Genomic DNA, 17,147 nt, shown 5'->3' with positions numbered 1-17,147 from the left:
CTAAATGATTATGTTTTGTATGTATTTTTCAAATTTATCTTAATCCTCTTTGAATGTATAAAAGGTGATTTATAAGTTGTATTATTATTAAAAGCTTATGAAATATTTTACCTTCATTTTTATTTTTTAACTAATTTAAAAAAATAATTATTAGTTGTGCACTTCAGAAGTTGTTGTATCTACTTTTTAAAATTTATTTTTCATTCTTTTTTTTTTTTTTTGTTAGCTTCGATAACTATCCTTGTTTTCTATAATAGATAACAACAAACTAATTTCTCCATGCTTGTCCGATTATTTGAACATGAAATTGCTATCTCAGTGTAATTGTGAGTTTGTTTTTAATGATTCCTTTTATCTTAATACTGTTTATATTTTATAAAATTAAGATGTTAATAATTGAAGAACAGCCCCTACCATTTTTGAAAATTACCAATCCCAAGTATGCTTTCTATCTAAAGCTATGACAAACAGTAACAGAAAAGAAAATATTAAATTGAAAATCTCCTCTTTTTTTTAAATTGGTTTAAAAGAGTTATAATTTAATTAATTGTTCATCCTTATTGCTTTGGACCTCCAGTTCTAATATCTGAAAGTAGCTTAATCGTATGTTCAGGTTGGCCAGATTTAAACTCTTTTTTTAATAACCATAACATGAGTTATCCAAGTGAATAGAATAATGGTAACTTTTAATAGCATCTCTTCAATAATTAAAGACCACATTTATGAAATATTATTTTCATAAATCAAAAGATCTTCAGGTCAAGAACACATTAAATATTTGATAAAAGCTCTAATGTTACATTCAAATCCAAATTTAAATGCAAAGAAAAAAAAAAAAGAAAGAAAATTCTACAAGGTCATGGCTTACCAGCTATATGCATTTTATTTCTCTAGCCTACAGAAATACTTTGACTTACCCCTATGAACTAAGACATAGACATTTATTTTTTATATTTATAATCTGTAAAATTAGAAATTTAAAAATCTTCTGTTCGATATCACATTTTATATTAATATATTGATTACCAATATGGGTTAACTTTTAATATGCACTTCTACTTCTAGTTTGTGTTATGACAGCAACTATGAGATAACTCATACTTGATGTTCTAAACACTAACTAATTATGAGTTATCCTCGTAGTTGGTAATCAATGTGGTTATTCATCATGGTGATTGAGGATATTTTGTTAATGTAGAGTATGTTAAAGAATTGCATGGGCTTGGTATCTTTCAGTTTTAATGAACATCTTTATACTGGGAGTCACAGAGATTATGTTGAATTGTGGCCATCTCAAAGTCTTCAACACTGTGTAGATGTGCCAGCACTTACAAAGTGTTGGCATAGAGGATGGGAGAGAGAGGCAAGGTTAGTATATCATAATAAAAGTAAGACACTACATAAAATATTGAAGAAAGGAGTAAAAACAACTTGCTCCTCCCTCCTTCCCCAAGGCTGATGCCTATGAGACACTGTAAAGAAGGATGTGGAGATGATCACAGTACACATGTACACAATGTGCTTATGTTTAGATTACCAACATATTCTCTGTGATTGCCAATGTATTTAGTGTTGTGTTACTGATGCATTTTTTTCTGGCTACTTTATTTGTTTATTATAAATCCATATAATTAAAATACTTTAGTACTTTAGCTTTGATAAATATTATATAATATTGTGCTTAAACATTATTTACATATTTTTACAAGGTTTGCAGAAAAAATAAATACATTAATTTTAAGTAAGCATGGATTCTCCTGGGATAAAATAAGTAAATTTAAAAAATAAATAAAAATAAGTATTATTTCCTGAAGAGTGGTTGAGAATCATGCTCAACCAACAGGTTTTTTTTTCCAAGCTCCTTGAAAGTTCAGGTACCTACTTTATTCTGCTCTTTCTGTATATTGACCCTAAGGTCAATCTACAACTGACAGAAAAGAAATGGAATTTTCTGCTACTAGTTAGAACCTGGTTTGAGTAAACCCTTCTGACTGAACTACCCCACTCCCTTAGTAAATTATGTTATCTTGTTTAAATACCTATTATTACTTTTGTTATTTCATTTTTACCCATATTCTCATATCAAAATAAATAATTGATATTAAATATGCATATATTTTATTAAGAGAATTAGTTCTATCTTTCCTCATGTTGAGATTAGAAAGTTTAGTTATGTATTAATTAATTATACATTAGTATTTAGTAACTAACAAATGCTTAGATATCACAGATTCTAGTTCCTCTTTTGAGGTGTTTCAGGTTTCTTTGTAGACTGGTTTCACCATTTTCGAAATGCTTTCTTAAGATTAAGAAATTCATTCCTGCAATTATACTCTTGCTACATTAATATCATAATTAATGCATTAATTTGTTTCCTATGACCCTTATGGGTTGGGGCAGTAGAAAAAGTAATTATATTAATGTATTCGTTTTAACTAATAAAAACAATTGTTTGATAAAATGTCAGAATCACAGTTAATACAAATTTAACAAAAATTATTCGTTTTAATTTCATATTTGTATATTATAATTTTTTTATCATTAGTCAGAGATTATTTATATAATTATTTATTTATATTATTATAAATTATATATGTAATCACTAATCATTATAATTCTTTACTCTTCATTATTTTTCTTCCTTCATTAATTTGACACAGTTTTGTTAGATTCAGAGTATATACATTTCAAACAATTAAGTCGTACTCAATGCATTATTGATATACCTCAAAAATTTAACCTTCAAGAAAATGGATTTCTACAATTTTTATTTTATATTAAATCTGATCATTGCTTTAAAATGTGGGTAAAGAATGTATCATTATGAAACAACATCTAATTTTTAATTGGGTAGTAAGCAAAAATGAGTGTTAATATGAAATAAAAATCTTTGAAATTCATATTCTCAGAAGTTAAGTTGTTCAAGTATGTTAACATCCCATTAAGTGTTTGAAATATGTTTAAACTTTGTATATTATTAATGTACATATGAGTATAATTAATTTTTAACAATATTAATTTAAAAATATTATTTTTTAGCATTGACTCAGCTATCAACCCCAGTGAGTCCAGTTATTAATTGGGACCATATTGGTGATTCTCCTTTGGCTCCTCAAGCTCTGATAGATCATAGGTCACTCTCATCTGAAAACTGTGAGAGGAACAATATCATGGGAACAATTGTACAGGATTCAGCCCCTTACCTATTCCCTTTCATTATTGAATACAGTCTTATTGGAGCTGCTGTAATCTATGTAATGTGGAGACATATTGGAAGAAACCCCAGGTAATATTCCATATCATTTTTATTTTAATAGTTTAAAAACCTGTTATAATTTATATCTCATCAATATCAAATTGAGAAACTTTCTATTAATATTTGATTAGATTATGCTTGAGTTGAGGAGATGATACATACTGACAGACAAACATTTTATCAAATCACTGCCATGACTTCTTCAATGAGTTTTCCCTCAGAATCGTGAATTTTCAACTACATAACCCTTCTGGATTGTACTTTGATGTGACAAAATGTTTGAATCTCAGTATTTTCAAATCATAGATTTGGCATATGGGTGCTTATTTGCTTCCACCTCCTCCATTGTTTATACATTTATAGAATTTTGGCTATTGATATCTAATGTGGTCCAATTGGTTGCTTGGAATGTGCATGAAGAAGCCACTTTTTGTTTAACCCACATCAAAAAGTTATATTTTTAGTAAATATCACAATTAGTGTACTATAAGGAGAAGTTGGTTTGAGGAGGTGAGGTGTGGTAAAAAAAGATTATAAAAATTCAATGATTATACCTCTCAAGTCTTCTAATTGTTCAAGTTAACTAACTTGAATAAATTAAGAAGGAAATACCAGGAAATTTTTTTTTAAATAATCATTTGGCATTCAATGTTGCTTTGTGATTGATTTGCTGAAAACAAATCCCTTTTATTCTATAAAGGAACCCTATTGGCCTATAAATTATCATTATTCGACTGTTCTTTCTTTCAACATGTATGCTTCAATATTCGGGGAACGAGGAGGAGGAGAATGCTATATAATTTGGTTGGATAGTGTAGAATATTTGTGTTGAAGTCAAAATGATGGAATGATATCAATCTGAAGATTTTCTAAATATTTCCAGCATTCAATCTCAATTTTCTGAAAATCATTTTCTTTTAACACTCTTTAGAGGTGCTACAGATGTATGAATTAATCAAGAGTTGAGAGCCTTGTGTTTCCTAAGAATACAGAGTATTAGGCTGTTCTGCCTATGCCCATACACTATAAAAATTTATGATATTAGTCTAATTTATATCTCTATGTATTATATTAATTATTAAAGTAAATCCTTTTTACATTTCATGTTTCTAATTTACTTTTGTGACATTATCTCATTAAAAGTTCTTTTATAGATACCATGGAGAAGAGGAGCTAGAGCAAAGGTTGGAAGTAATTTTGTCTAGAAGAGCTGTTGCAATGGCTCAGGCACAGCACGGTGGGCCAATGGACTGTGTTGGGGCTAGCAAGGGATTATTTCTGGGACTTCTGCTGCTTGTTGGATCTCTGATATGCCTCATTCTATTCTTCGTTTTGATTCATAATCCAATTCACAGCCTCCTTGCTATTTACCTTGCAGATGTTTCACATTGTGTGCTTATGGCTTTGTCAGTACTTGCTATCATAGTTGGCTTCATAAGGTAAAATACACAGGGATATCTTAAAATACAAAAAAAAAAAATTATTTGGAAAAAAAATTCATGTTATACACTAGTACTCTAAATCTTGCATACATTATTTAGAATTACTTAATAGATTTTTAAGTTCGCAATAATGGTAATAACTTATTAAGAGCTGACCCAAATTATGTTTGAGGTTAATTGTAAGATAGATAGCTGTGCATTCAGCTTACTCATTCCATTCCACCTTCCTTACCATTCTCCATCTCAGTTCATTTCTCTTTCAGGAAATATCTCCGTATCAGGAAAAATTAATTTTATAGCAAAGCTCCCACTAATTAATACATGAAAAATTTAATTGTTTCAATTTTTCTAAGAATTGATAAAACAAATTAAATTGTTATTTTCAGTCAAAAAAATTGTATTTCAATTATTTAGAATTGATAATTGTCATCAGGAGGCAAAATATTATAAGCTATTTTTTTACATTTCTTCAGGATTGTAAATTTTTTAAAAAATAATTTCACAATTTTGTAATTGTTTTCCCATAAACTTAATGAAATTTTTTTTAGGAAAAAGTGACATAACACTATGCCAGTGACACCTCAGTCACACAATTATTGTCAGATTATTATAAATTCATAACACAGTACTTCCATTTTCTGATTCAATTATTTTTCACTCTCTTTGAAGTATTGGTTTCATGCTAAATATTCATGACATTTTTCTTTTTCTCAATCTGAACAATTTATATCTTATGGTTTCATGCAAATTTATAAGATTTTTTTTGGAATGTGATTGGTTATCAAATGAAGAACAGGTCCCAAACTTAAATAAGGATAAAATCAAAACAATATTTGCCACATTAATGTTATTAAGTAATATTTGTTGCAGAGTTCAAGGATTAAAATTCAAAGGTGAAGAACAGAGTGATCTCAATGATATTCTTTTGCGTGTATCTGCATTTGGTTTGTTCGTTTATTCTGTGTTTAGCATAATTGCTGGATCTCTTGCTGCACTAACAAGCGAACCAAATCTCTTAGTAATGATAACTGGAATACTATCAATTGTTCAGGTGTGTTGCTACAACATTCAGCCATAATTGTAGTTTACATTTCTGTATTAAGTTAGTATTATTATCTGTAAAAATATGAGTTTTTTTTTTTTTTATTTAAACTGATTAGATATTTAATTTTAAAGAAAGAAAGAATTTTTTTAAAAATTATTTTATACTGCCTTAGTAATATATAAAAGAATCGTTAAGTAAACTCCCTAAATATGTTACAAAATATGTTTATGTATAAAAATATTTTCATATATATATTTCCTTAGCTTATTATATGGATTTATAACTTTACTATGTATGGTCACACTTACATTATATCAAAAAATAAATATTCTTTGTTAAAAAAAAAGAGAGAGAGGGGAGGGAGCAATGAAATGTATTAATGGTTCATAGTTATTCCTCTAATGGACTGATGACTAGCTGGTCAATTTGTGAAAAAGGGAATATCGGTTGGAAATGAGTCTTTTGAACATGGTTTTGTTAAGTTTATCTGAAACTTCCATTATAGAAATAGTGGTATCTATCCTATTGAAGACCTCAGGGGAAAAACAGGTATTGCCTAAAAAAATTTGAATACGAGAAAAATAAAATTCAAAGTTTCACAATTCCTAAGAAATAAAGTTTTTGTTTTTCAATGAATAAGTCATCAATTACTATATTAATTTCTGGTTCTTAACTCTTGAGAGTTAGTTAATTTTTGTACTTGGCTTGTTTGTGTGCTTTAAACATGAATATATTATTTCTCCTTGTAGAAATGTTTGGAGCCCATATTATGTAATGGGTATATAACCATTTTTTTTTTTTTTACACATCCGGCCTCTTAGAAATATAGTTTTTCTTATTTATATTTACCCACCAATAACTCAACTGTTTTTCCACTGCAGCATTCAACGGTACCCATTGGCATTAGACACTGGTAATGGATAGAAAAAATTTCAAGCACAATAAAATCCATCAATAACTATTTTTCCGCTGTTATCTTCAATTGTACTAATTGGCAATAGACACTGGTAATCGATTGAAAAAATTACTAGAACTACTAAAATTGGATTTGATTATGGTACAATTTATGAATGAAAAACATGACTGGATGAAAGTGTCTTGTAACATTTACAAAAATTTTTTATTACGACTCTGAATATTCCTTTCTTTGCAGTGACTTGTTTAATTTGTCTAAATCTTAGATTCTGGCAGTTTTCAGAAATTAAGGGTTGAGTTTTCTAGTCTTTAATAGGAATAAAAAATCATTAAATTACAATATTCCTAGATTAAATAATAACATAATACATTTATTTACTCAATTATCTTTAATATTGTAGTTTTTGTTTTAATAATAATTTCGCCATATTTTGTGTTACTAAAAGTGTTTTAAAACAAAGTTTTAAAATTAGTTTCTTTGATATATTTTATAATTTATTTTAAGGGTAAACTTACATTTGATATCCCACTGTAATAATTTTATAATATCATCTGTAAAATTGAATTCTCAAACTAAAAATATCTCATTTTGAAATCAGTTAATTCTGAATTATTTCATGTTTAGGTGGTTTTGCAATTGCTATTTATCGCTGATGTTTCAAGAAGACGAGTGCATTTACCTGAGCATGACAGAAGCAAACCTGGGCGCCAGATAGTGACATTTCTTCTTATTGCTAACGTTACAATGTGGATTATTTACACATTTGAGACCCAGAAAGTTGTTGCTAATCCAGTCCAGGTAATAACTTTAAAAATAAATTGTTCAGTTTCAAATATGTTATATAGTTTTCACCAACATACCATTTTTGTTTCAGTTGGAATTTTATGGGTTTCTGGCTTGGTCAATGGTTCAGAGACTTACCCTTCCATTATGCATTTTCCACCGTTTTCATTCAGCTGTAACTCTAGCAGAGATCTGGAAAACAAGCTACAAGCCCCGAATTGACTAATCCATCCTTTTTTTGGAGTTATTTTGGTTGTTATGAATTCATTTGAATTTTTATAACAATTTCTGCCACAATCAAAACTAAGTAGGTAGTGAAGCAACAAAATACTGCTTTCAATGTATTATTTTTTGCTTAAGAGAACCTTTAGCAGATCCCACACTGGTCGTTCACTGGGAAAAGCCAATTTACAATTTTACCAACAATAAAAAAAAAAAAAAAGGCCAAAATATGTTTGCTCAAGTGCATTGAACAGTATAAAAAACTTGTGTAAAAAGTAACTCAATGGTAATTGTACATCGGCTTCCAGGATGTTGTGTGTCATAATTGTAAGATTTATATGTACTAATAAAAATTTTGATAAATATAATCATCATTCTTTATTATTAACATCAATAAATTATTATTCATTTTATATTTTTTATTACAGTAATGATGCAAAGTCCAAAATGATTAGCTATTTTGTTTATTTGTTACTATAGTCCCAGGCATCAAATTTCAAGTAAAACATTAATAATTATATTATTGTGAACTAGCCAGGTGCTTCTTGGATGTCGCCACTATCTTTATACTTATCTAATACTCCCAAACCTATAGTATCTAGATCTTAGAGTAGAATGTGAATGTTGTAACTCTGAATAAAATAAATATAATATCAACATATTCGCGTATGCACATTTATTTAGGTGCCATATGTTTTGATATTTTATGCCATGACAAGAAAGTGAGTATATGCACAACAGTTTCTACTCTCATTATTAATTCTTAATAATTAAATTTAAAATGTTACTTAATTATATTTTTTCATTGTGACGGTTGGGTGTCACTTTTTACTTTTTTATTATTAATATGATGATTGTGATTATTATCGACACAACTGACAAATGTAAAATTTATTTCCTATGGTATATTATCATTTCATGTAATTGATAAATAGCTATGTTATTAAAAGTGTTGACTTATAACAATTTCTAAGATCTGATTTAATGTTTATATAAATTATATAGGTCCATTGTGTTGTTCAGTTTTTAATCTTGACTTTTTTTTTTAATTTAGATTCTGTTAGAAATTTTTAATTAGGTTTTGTTTTCCTATGTAAAATTTAAAGACAAGATTCTTGGTGGTAATAATACGCACAGACACACAGGGTTCTCCTCTTTTATTTTATTTATTTTTCTTAATCCATACAAACAATATATCTAAATTATTAATGCACATTGAATGCATTTAAATATAATATATTGATATGTTAGATAAACAAGCTTGGTTGAAGTCTTGTAAAAGTTAATAACACACTCAACCCAAGAGAAAAATGTACCTGACAACTGAGTTTATGGTGTTCTAAATCTTTTTGGAGATCAAGCAATATTGTTTCTCATCGATGTAATCATACTTTTAAATCTTGTAATTTTTTAAAACTAGAAAATGAGCTCATATGATTACAAAAGTAGTTAAATGCTATTACCGAATTGGCAATTGATTAATTAATATAAATTATATATTCTGAAGTTTTTACTTTTTATAGATATGACATTGATGTTCATAATAAAATGACTGTAGTGAAATGTATCCCCCCTGTGTGTTAAGAGAGTTTCTTTATAACACCACAAAATTTATTTTGATAGCACAAGGACTATGTTTGTTCTAATGACTTTTATCTTGTACATAGGATTGATAAATTCATAGATGTGATATATTTAAGAGTTTATTGTAATTACTTTACCAAAGTATTTAGAATATTTATTGCTATATTAACTGTAAATAGTTTACATTGTGTTTTATTTTCATGTTTGATGTGACAATTGTATTGTATGTAAATTTTGTTCTGAATAACAAATAAGAGTATCTTTTGTTTACTTTGAGGTTTAATTTAATCTGAACTGAATTGTTTTATTTGTGTCTAGCCTATAAGACTTTTTTTTTCAAAATTGTTTTTTCTTTTTGTTCTTATTGTGGGTCCAATTTTAATTAAACTATTGTTTATAATTAAACTAAACCCTATAATTGGACATTGTTAGCTATTAAGTAAGAGAAAAACAGTAAGTATTAAATATTAATATTTATTAACTCGAAGTGAATGTGTAAAAATAAAACTTATATCAGGTGGTTTTTGGATTCATAGCTGAATACTCAGCTAATAAGATTACAATTTTATACTTCTAAGTTTCAATTTAATGTAAATTATAAATAAGGTAATGAATTATGATACATGTATATTTGCTAGATGTTGATAATGTGCAACTTGTAAAGTCCATTTCATGCTTTAAATGCATTTATATAAACCATCTAGTAATGTATCATATTTATATATTGTGTCAATAAGCAGTTCAATTTGTTTCTATTTTTATGGATTTGTTACCTTCTTCGTCATTAAAACCATTTCCAGCATATTTCCATGTGAAAATTGGTTTTTCCTTAATTACTTTTATTTATGTTGTAATTTATACTAATTAAATAAGAATTAATTTATGACATGTACCCTTTGTGTGTTTATTATGTGTGCAATAAACACGATGTTATTGATTGTAATATTTTATATATTTAAACTTTACTTAATCATAAATAAAAGTTTTGCTAGATTATAGATTTATTTTTAAAATAACTCTTTATAAGGTAAGTGGTTTATTAAGCTATTGATATAAGAAAACACAGAAGTCTTATTTAATTGCATTTATCAAAGGTAATAGAAATCACTGCCGAGCTAAAGACCACTTTTTCAGGTATCAAATGACTATAAATTAAAAAAAAAAGAAAATAAATTAAACAATTATGAAATAAAAGAAATATGAAAACATTTTGTTATTTTCATGTGATTGCTAAAACTTACTGAAGAACTTATATTGTAGCTTTTTGAAATATAGGGGTTTCCCAGGTTATAATTGAAAATGTAGTCTTGCTCTTGGTCAGTATTTCCTATAAATGAATCTAAGAAACATACCTTATAACTGTTCTATATTTTAATGTTAATCTTAGTACCTATTTAAGGGACAGAATTTAGTGTATTTTAATCCAGAGAAACAATTGTTAGTCATGTATTTACATTTGAAAATTTATATTTATTTTTTATTCTAATAAAAAAAAAGTATGGAAAAGATTTACTTATGACTAATGTAATATAATAGTCTTTTTTTACCGAAGGTTGTATCAACTATGATGCTGTTATAAATGGAAATAAATATGGAACTGTAAAATATATTGATATTTTATTTCACATAGTTTTTAAACTCCTTCAGCCAGTCTATCTTTCACCAATTTATCTTAAAAGGTCCCTAGGATCATGGTGAAGTAGTATCAGAAGAAACATATATCCCTTCACAATTGCTCTTGAACTGGAACAAAACTGGAAATATGTTAATTGGGTCCAAGGTAAGACAGTTTTTTTTTTAATCCCTGAAAATTTTTAAGAAATTTTAGTTGTAACTTTTTTCCAGGGAGCTCTTCAATTTGTCAACATAAATTTTATAAATAATATATTAGAGTCATAAGGAACATAAATTAAGACATTGAATAAAAAATGTTTGAAGTGTTTGAGCATGAAGTCAATTTAATTTAATTAACAGTGTTTATTATTTAGATGAATAATACTTTAATATATAATATCTGGTTTTAAACATATATGTAAATCATAAAAATAAATAAAAGTAATTAACTTTCACATTTTTATTTAATTAGAACAATTTTTATTTAAAAGCTGTTCAAAACTTTTTATAGGGTAATATTTTTAAATAAAAATTCTTTTTTAACAGTTATCTCTTTGTGTTAAAAATATATATATGCAGAAACAGTTATGGTGAAATGTATTATTAAAAAAATTAATAGTGAATTTCGACCTTGGTTTTGGCAAACTAAAGCGCCAACTTTATCTGCATGGTAACAGCTACATTGTCGGTTCGAATCTGGCCCAGGTGGTCGACATTTATTTCTGTGGCAGTTCCACAAAATTAAAATTCGACTCCTGACCGTGGTTTAAATAGGGTTGTTAAAGCCACATCAAATTGACCATGTCTTTTTGTTGGAAGGCTTTAAAAATGAACAAAAAACAAACTGGCTCAGATTAAACATTTATTAGGTTCAATTTAAACATGGTAAAAAACAAAACTAAAAACTAACATAAACAAAATATAAAAGTAAAAATAAAAGGCCTTTCAGATAAAAATAAAATAGTCAGATAAATTATGAAAATTAAATTAAAATAAACTAATTTACAAATAAACAAATAATATGTAAAATAAATACTGGTTGACGGTTAGTCCACTAGGTCAAAAGGTCCTATCCACTCTGATAGGTCAGAGGAAGATATTCTGCTTGTCGAGATGTGCAGGTAGCTCTTTGCTAAATACTCCGCTGCAACTCTCAAACTGGTCCAAAGTTGGTGCAATGGCTTACAAACAGTCGATGTCCCAAAAGCTAAGATGGCTGGCTTCACTGGCACTCATTGAGGGCAGACAGGGTCTAGTTGTTTTTATTAATTATATGAGCCGATTGATTAGCAACAACTCATATTGCACTCAAAGGCCAGAAACGCAGAAAAGGTCTGGTTCCGAACTGCAATGACTCACTAACTCATTTAAAATGTCCAAACTATTAAATTATAAGGGCAGACAGGGCTGCTTAGACGCTACCAGGGCCACTAATTAAGTAATCTACAGTCAACTATATACACCTCATTACTTTATTTACCTATGTTGAACGTAAGGGTAATGTTTTTACTGTTCTTACTGTTTTATTAGTTACGGTTAGATAACATAAAACGTTCTTGCTGTAGTGAGAACTAACAACACAAGTACACACACAACGCTTACCAATCTTCCACTACCTTTACAATACCGACTTGTGATACAATCGATATATTCACAGTTTGCCACAGAGCAACATGTATACAATAAAAAATGAATTTTTACATCTCACTTTAACAGCCTACACAAAAGTGTCTGGTTTCTTCCTGCCTAGGTTACGTGTTTTTTATTTTTATTTTGTATACAGTCCTAATTTCATTAAAATGTTACTTTTGGGTTAAAATATATGTAGGATTTCCAACTATGCGTTTTACCTTTTCGCTCTTTCATAGACCATTCCTTACGTGTCCAGATAATAACCAATCAAACCAGCTTTTATTTAGCTGCTCGTATAATGTTTGTTATTTTGCCAATTAGTTTCTGTTAATAAAGGACTGAAAAATGTTTAATCAAATTTCGATAAAACTCTATTTAAATAAGTTATGCCATTGATTTTTTTGTTCCTCGTACCTATTTGGCTGTGCAACAACCAAATATTCCATGTTCACCAGTGCAATGTCGATCTGTCGTTCTTTCATTAACCACCAGTAGTGGGTTCAACTTGTATAAAATCATTTTCAATTAAAACTCTCAATGTGACTGCTTATTTTCTCTGTCCTTTCTCATAAATTAGTCCTTTGGAAGTTGAAGTTTAAGCAATGGACTGAAAATGTATAGTATTTTTAGAAAACAGCTGACCCACCTTTCAAATAAAAAATAAGGTTGTCTTTAAATTGTACGGGAAATCATGTAACAGTTTTCTCGTTGCCTTTACAACAACATGCAATCATCAAGAAATGAATAACGTTAAAACAATTACATTTAATTAACTTCCACTAGGATTCCTACGAGACTGTAAAACTTTTCTATAGCGAAAGTCATGTTTCTTAAGGTGGAAACTGACAGTAATGCCACTTGCTCAAGAAGAGCACTCAATGGAAGTACTATCTTTCTGTCAATTTTCAGTTTTAACCAAGGACCGTGGCTCATACTTGAAAACAAGAACAATAAACCATAAGCTCCGCATTTTCATGTATTTAGGTTCAGAAGTTCTATAGGATGATCGAGAAGGTTTTGCCTTAAACATAACCCAGTCACAGGTAAGGTGGTCACAGGCATAACTATTTGAATTATAGTTACGAAACGTCGCCACACATATTGGTACATGTGATATTAGCTCATACAAATTATAACCTATCAGTACAGTAAAGTCTAATCACTTTATTCAAAAATAAAAGAGTATGAACCAGGTAAACATTTTTTCAAAAACAAATTTAATGAAATTTATATTAAAATAACTTCAATTAATTTTAATATAATTATCATAGCCTTGTTTACTAAGAGTTCTCTTAGTAAACAAGGCTATGATAATTATATTAAAATAACTTCAATTTAATATCTGAATATGCAAAACAGACACATTGTAACATGAAAATTTCTTACATCTATCTTTTCAAAGTACCAGGGCATTCAAAAAGTCCTGTCGTTTTTCGTTTGTTCGTTGTTTATTTTGATTCTAGAGTGTTTGCTAATTAATTCCGTTCAATACAACTTTTATCCATGTAAACACAAATGTTTATACTTTATGAATAGGAGGCTAAGGAGGATTAATTTAATGCAGTCACCATCCAACTGTCTAGTTAAAATGATTCCAGTTGAAACTCAAATTCGGTCGATTTTGCTCTATGAGTTTAAACTTGGCTCAAAAGCTGCCGAAACTGCTAGAAAAATATGCTCCGTGTTTGGGGAAGATGTGCTGTCTGAGCGGAAGGCACAATTTTGGTTTTCAAAATTTCGTGGAGGCGACGAGACACTAGAAGACGAGGCACGCTCAGGTCGACCAACTGTAGTTGATAAGGAGGACGTTCGAAGAGTAGTAGAGTTGGATCCGCGTCAAAGTTGTTCAGAGATAGCCTCTCAACTTAATATCTCAGCCACCACTGCCTGGAATTACCTTAAAGAACTGGGAAAAGTGAAAAAACTGGATAAATGGATTCCTCATAAGCTTTCAGATGCCAATATGCTTGTTCGCTTGACAACTGCATCTTCGTTAACTTCCCGCTTGAAAGTCGAACCCTTTTTGAATCGAATCATCACCTGTGATGAGAAATGGGTGTTGTACAACAACTTCAGACGATCATATCAGTGGTTGTCGGCAGATGAGAAACCTAAACAATTTCCAAAACCAGATCTCCATCCAAAGAAAGTTTTGCTCATTGTTTTCTGGACAGCCAAAGGTATAGTGCATTTTGAGATTCTGAATCAAGGGCAAACCATCACTGCAGAAGTATACTGCAATATACTGGACCATTGCCAATCCAAGCTTAAGACTTTTGATCCCTGCTTAGTCAACAGAAGAAGACCTTTGCTTCTTCAAGACAACGCTCGACCACACACCGCCAAATTGACCAGGGAAAAATTGACAGAAATAGGCTGGGAAGTTTTGCCTCACCCACCATATTCCCCTGACCTGTCACCCACTGATTATCACCTATTCAGAGATCTCGACAACAATCTGAGACAAAAATGTTTTCAAGACCGTGACAACCTAATTCACGAACTGACCACTTATTTTTGCAGTAAAAATCAACAGTTTTTTAAGGAAGGAATTTGGGCTTTACCATCTCGTTGGGAGAAGGTTACCGACTGTAACGGTGGATATTTTGATGAATAAAGGTGATTATTTGAAAATATTTATTTATTTATAATTTCCCCCAAAAAAACGACAGGACTTTTTGAATGACCTGGTATATATGGCTTAAAATTAGATTACAATGGAACGGTATATATTCAAACATTAAGATAAATAAATTAGAAAATAAGCTAAAATAATAATATTTGATTAAATAATTAAATTTATTATTGTAATTTAAATTTTTTTTAAGCAGGTAATAATGTTATCTTTTCTCCACCATTTCAAGATGGATTTTCGATTGGGAGAGGAATCGGAATATTTTTAAAGAAATACTTACCAATTTAGTGTACAGAGAAATCAAGAAGGGCTAGCTTGTTACAAACAGTAGCATAACACCAAACGTTTGGTTAATTCTGTATCAGCTACAAAAATATCAGATAAAATTATCAGAAACAACACTTGTATGCTGGCACAAGACATTTGACCCATCCGTATATCGGAGCTCATCGGATTTTAACGAAATTTTACTAAAAATATGAAAAATGGATAAAATGATTACTTAAGATTGTTTAGAAAAAGATTACATAATTGTAGCCTGGAAAAGTTTTAAAGTTACAATCATAAATTTAACTTGTAATTATTTATTTAATCAAATATTATTAACATGGATCAAATTAAATGATAGTATAATTTTTCTAGTGGAAAATGTAGATGTGTTTGAATTAAGATTAACATGCATAACTGAATAAGAAGCGATTAATTATAAAATGTATAAGTTATTTATTAATAATTAAGCTTTTTAATCATACCTTATTCGTAGATTTGTAATGGAATGTGGAGTAGATTAAATTATTTGAGAAATCAGTGAACAGCTACAGCGCAATTTTTACTGTCCTTCGACTGTCATCTCTTTGGATTAATTGAAAAGATCAAAATATTTAAAATGTGACATAATGAAGCTTGAATAATGTTAATAATAATTTTTTAATTAAAACCAAGATAAACCTAACTCTAAGGAAAAATGACTATTTAACTTAAAATTAGTAAGGGTGACTTTGTCATTTATTCTATAAAAAAATAAAATCATTGACAACTCTGACCAAAAGGGCAAAAACGGGCTAACATTTTTTTTCATCGCCGTGTTCTCTGCTTCAGGTTTTCAAGTTTTTGCATTTAATCCGACCAAGACATTTTTTTTTAAATATGAGAAAGTAAACTTGTTCCGAAATTCATTATGAATTAAGAAAAACCTAAATATTTTCACTGTGACATGAACAAATTTGTAGTTCGATAACTTTACAGATATATTAACGTAATCATACTAATATTTACCTTAAATGATGTAGAGGGTCTCTAGATAGGTTTATGTATCATTTAAAAGAAAATTTAATAAATGAACCGAACAACTCCAAACAAAATTATTTATTTATTAGCAACACATGTGTTACGGAAAATTATTTAATAAAAATAATATATTTTCTAAAAAGTGTAAACACAGGGAAAAAAAATGATACCATTGGCATTGGAATTTAGACATTGGCATACCATCATCCAGCACGGTATAAATAATAGAGTATACTTACAATAGACCAAATAACTAATAAAAAATGTATAAACAAATTGTACATAAGCATAACTAATTTAATTTGAGACATAGAAAAAATTTAAAGTATAAAAATTATTTAAAATTCATAGAGACAATTTCAAACATGAAAGTAATTTAAAACACAATATTATAGACTTTTAATTCATTTAATTACATAAAAACATAAATAATCAATTTAATATATTTGAATTATAGGACAATTTATTGTACATTAATTAACAATGGGCTATTTATATCATCATATCTTTTTATATTTTGTTTATGAGAATATAATGATCATAAAAATATATCCTTTGAATTTTCTTGATAGGAGAATAGAATGTCTCACATTGTGAGCAGGGGTACCAACCTCAATGACTTCTAAAAGTTCCCGCCAGTTAATTATACAATTTAAAAATGTCAATGGTACTAGGGTCACTCTACGCCCTGCGGGTTACAAGAGATTCCAAATTTCATTGTCCCAACTAAA

At 28.7% G+C, this 17,147-nt stretch overlaps 1 protein-coding gene and 1 long non-coding RNA gene across 17 annotated transcripts in view; one reads left to right on the top strand and one right to left on the bottom strand.

Moving 5' to 3' along the window:
• The window catches only part of OtopLa (Otopetrin-like a), a 331,346-nt gene extending 323,445 nt beyond the window's left edge, over positions 1–7,901 (top strand). For all 16 annotated transcript variants that reach the window (XM_067047772.1, XM_014431191.3, XM_014431183.3 and 13 more), the window contains 5 exons: positions 3,040–3,286; positions 4,411–4,695; positions 5,569–5,749; positions 7,284–7,457; positions 7,534–7,901. In XM_067047772.1, the coding sequence (XP_066903873.1) occupies positions 3,040–3,286; positions 4,411–4,695; positions 5,569–5,749; positions 7,284–7,457; positions 7,534–7,668 (1,022 nt within the window). In that variant the 3' untranslated portion in view covers positions 7,669–7,901. The remainder of the gene's footprint in view (positions 1–3,039; positions 3,287–4,410; positions 4,696–5,568; positions 5,750–7,283; positions 7,458–7,533) is intronic.
• Positions 7,902–11,711: 3,810 nt separating this feature from the next.
• LOC112210279 (uncharacterized) overlaps positions 11,712–17,147 on the bottom strand; it is a 38,113-nt gene continuing 32,677 nt past the window's right edge. Inside the window, exons 3-4 of the long non-coding RNA XR_002945073.2 lie at positions 15,882–15,981; positions 11,712–13,101 (exon numbers count right to left, since the gene is read on the bottom strand). This is a non-coding gene — a long non-coding RNA (uncharacterized lncRNA). The remainder of the gene's footprint in view (positions 13,102–15,881; positions 15,982–17,147) is intronic.

Source organism: Halyomorpha halys, unplaced genomic scaffold (genome assembly GCF_000696795.3).
Source record: "Halyomorpha halys isolate HHAL.00 unplaced genomic scaffold, Hhal_1.1 Scaffold949.1, whole genome shotgun sequence".
In the NCBI taxonomy this organism is placed as follows: Eukaryota; Metazoa; Arthropoda; class Insecta; order Hemiptera; family Pentatomidae; genus Halyomorpha; species Halyomorpha halys.
Note: the sequence above shows the minus strand (reverse complement) of the source record. Positions and strands in the feature narration are given on the sequence as shown.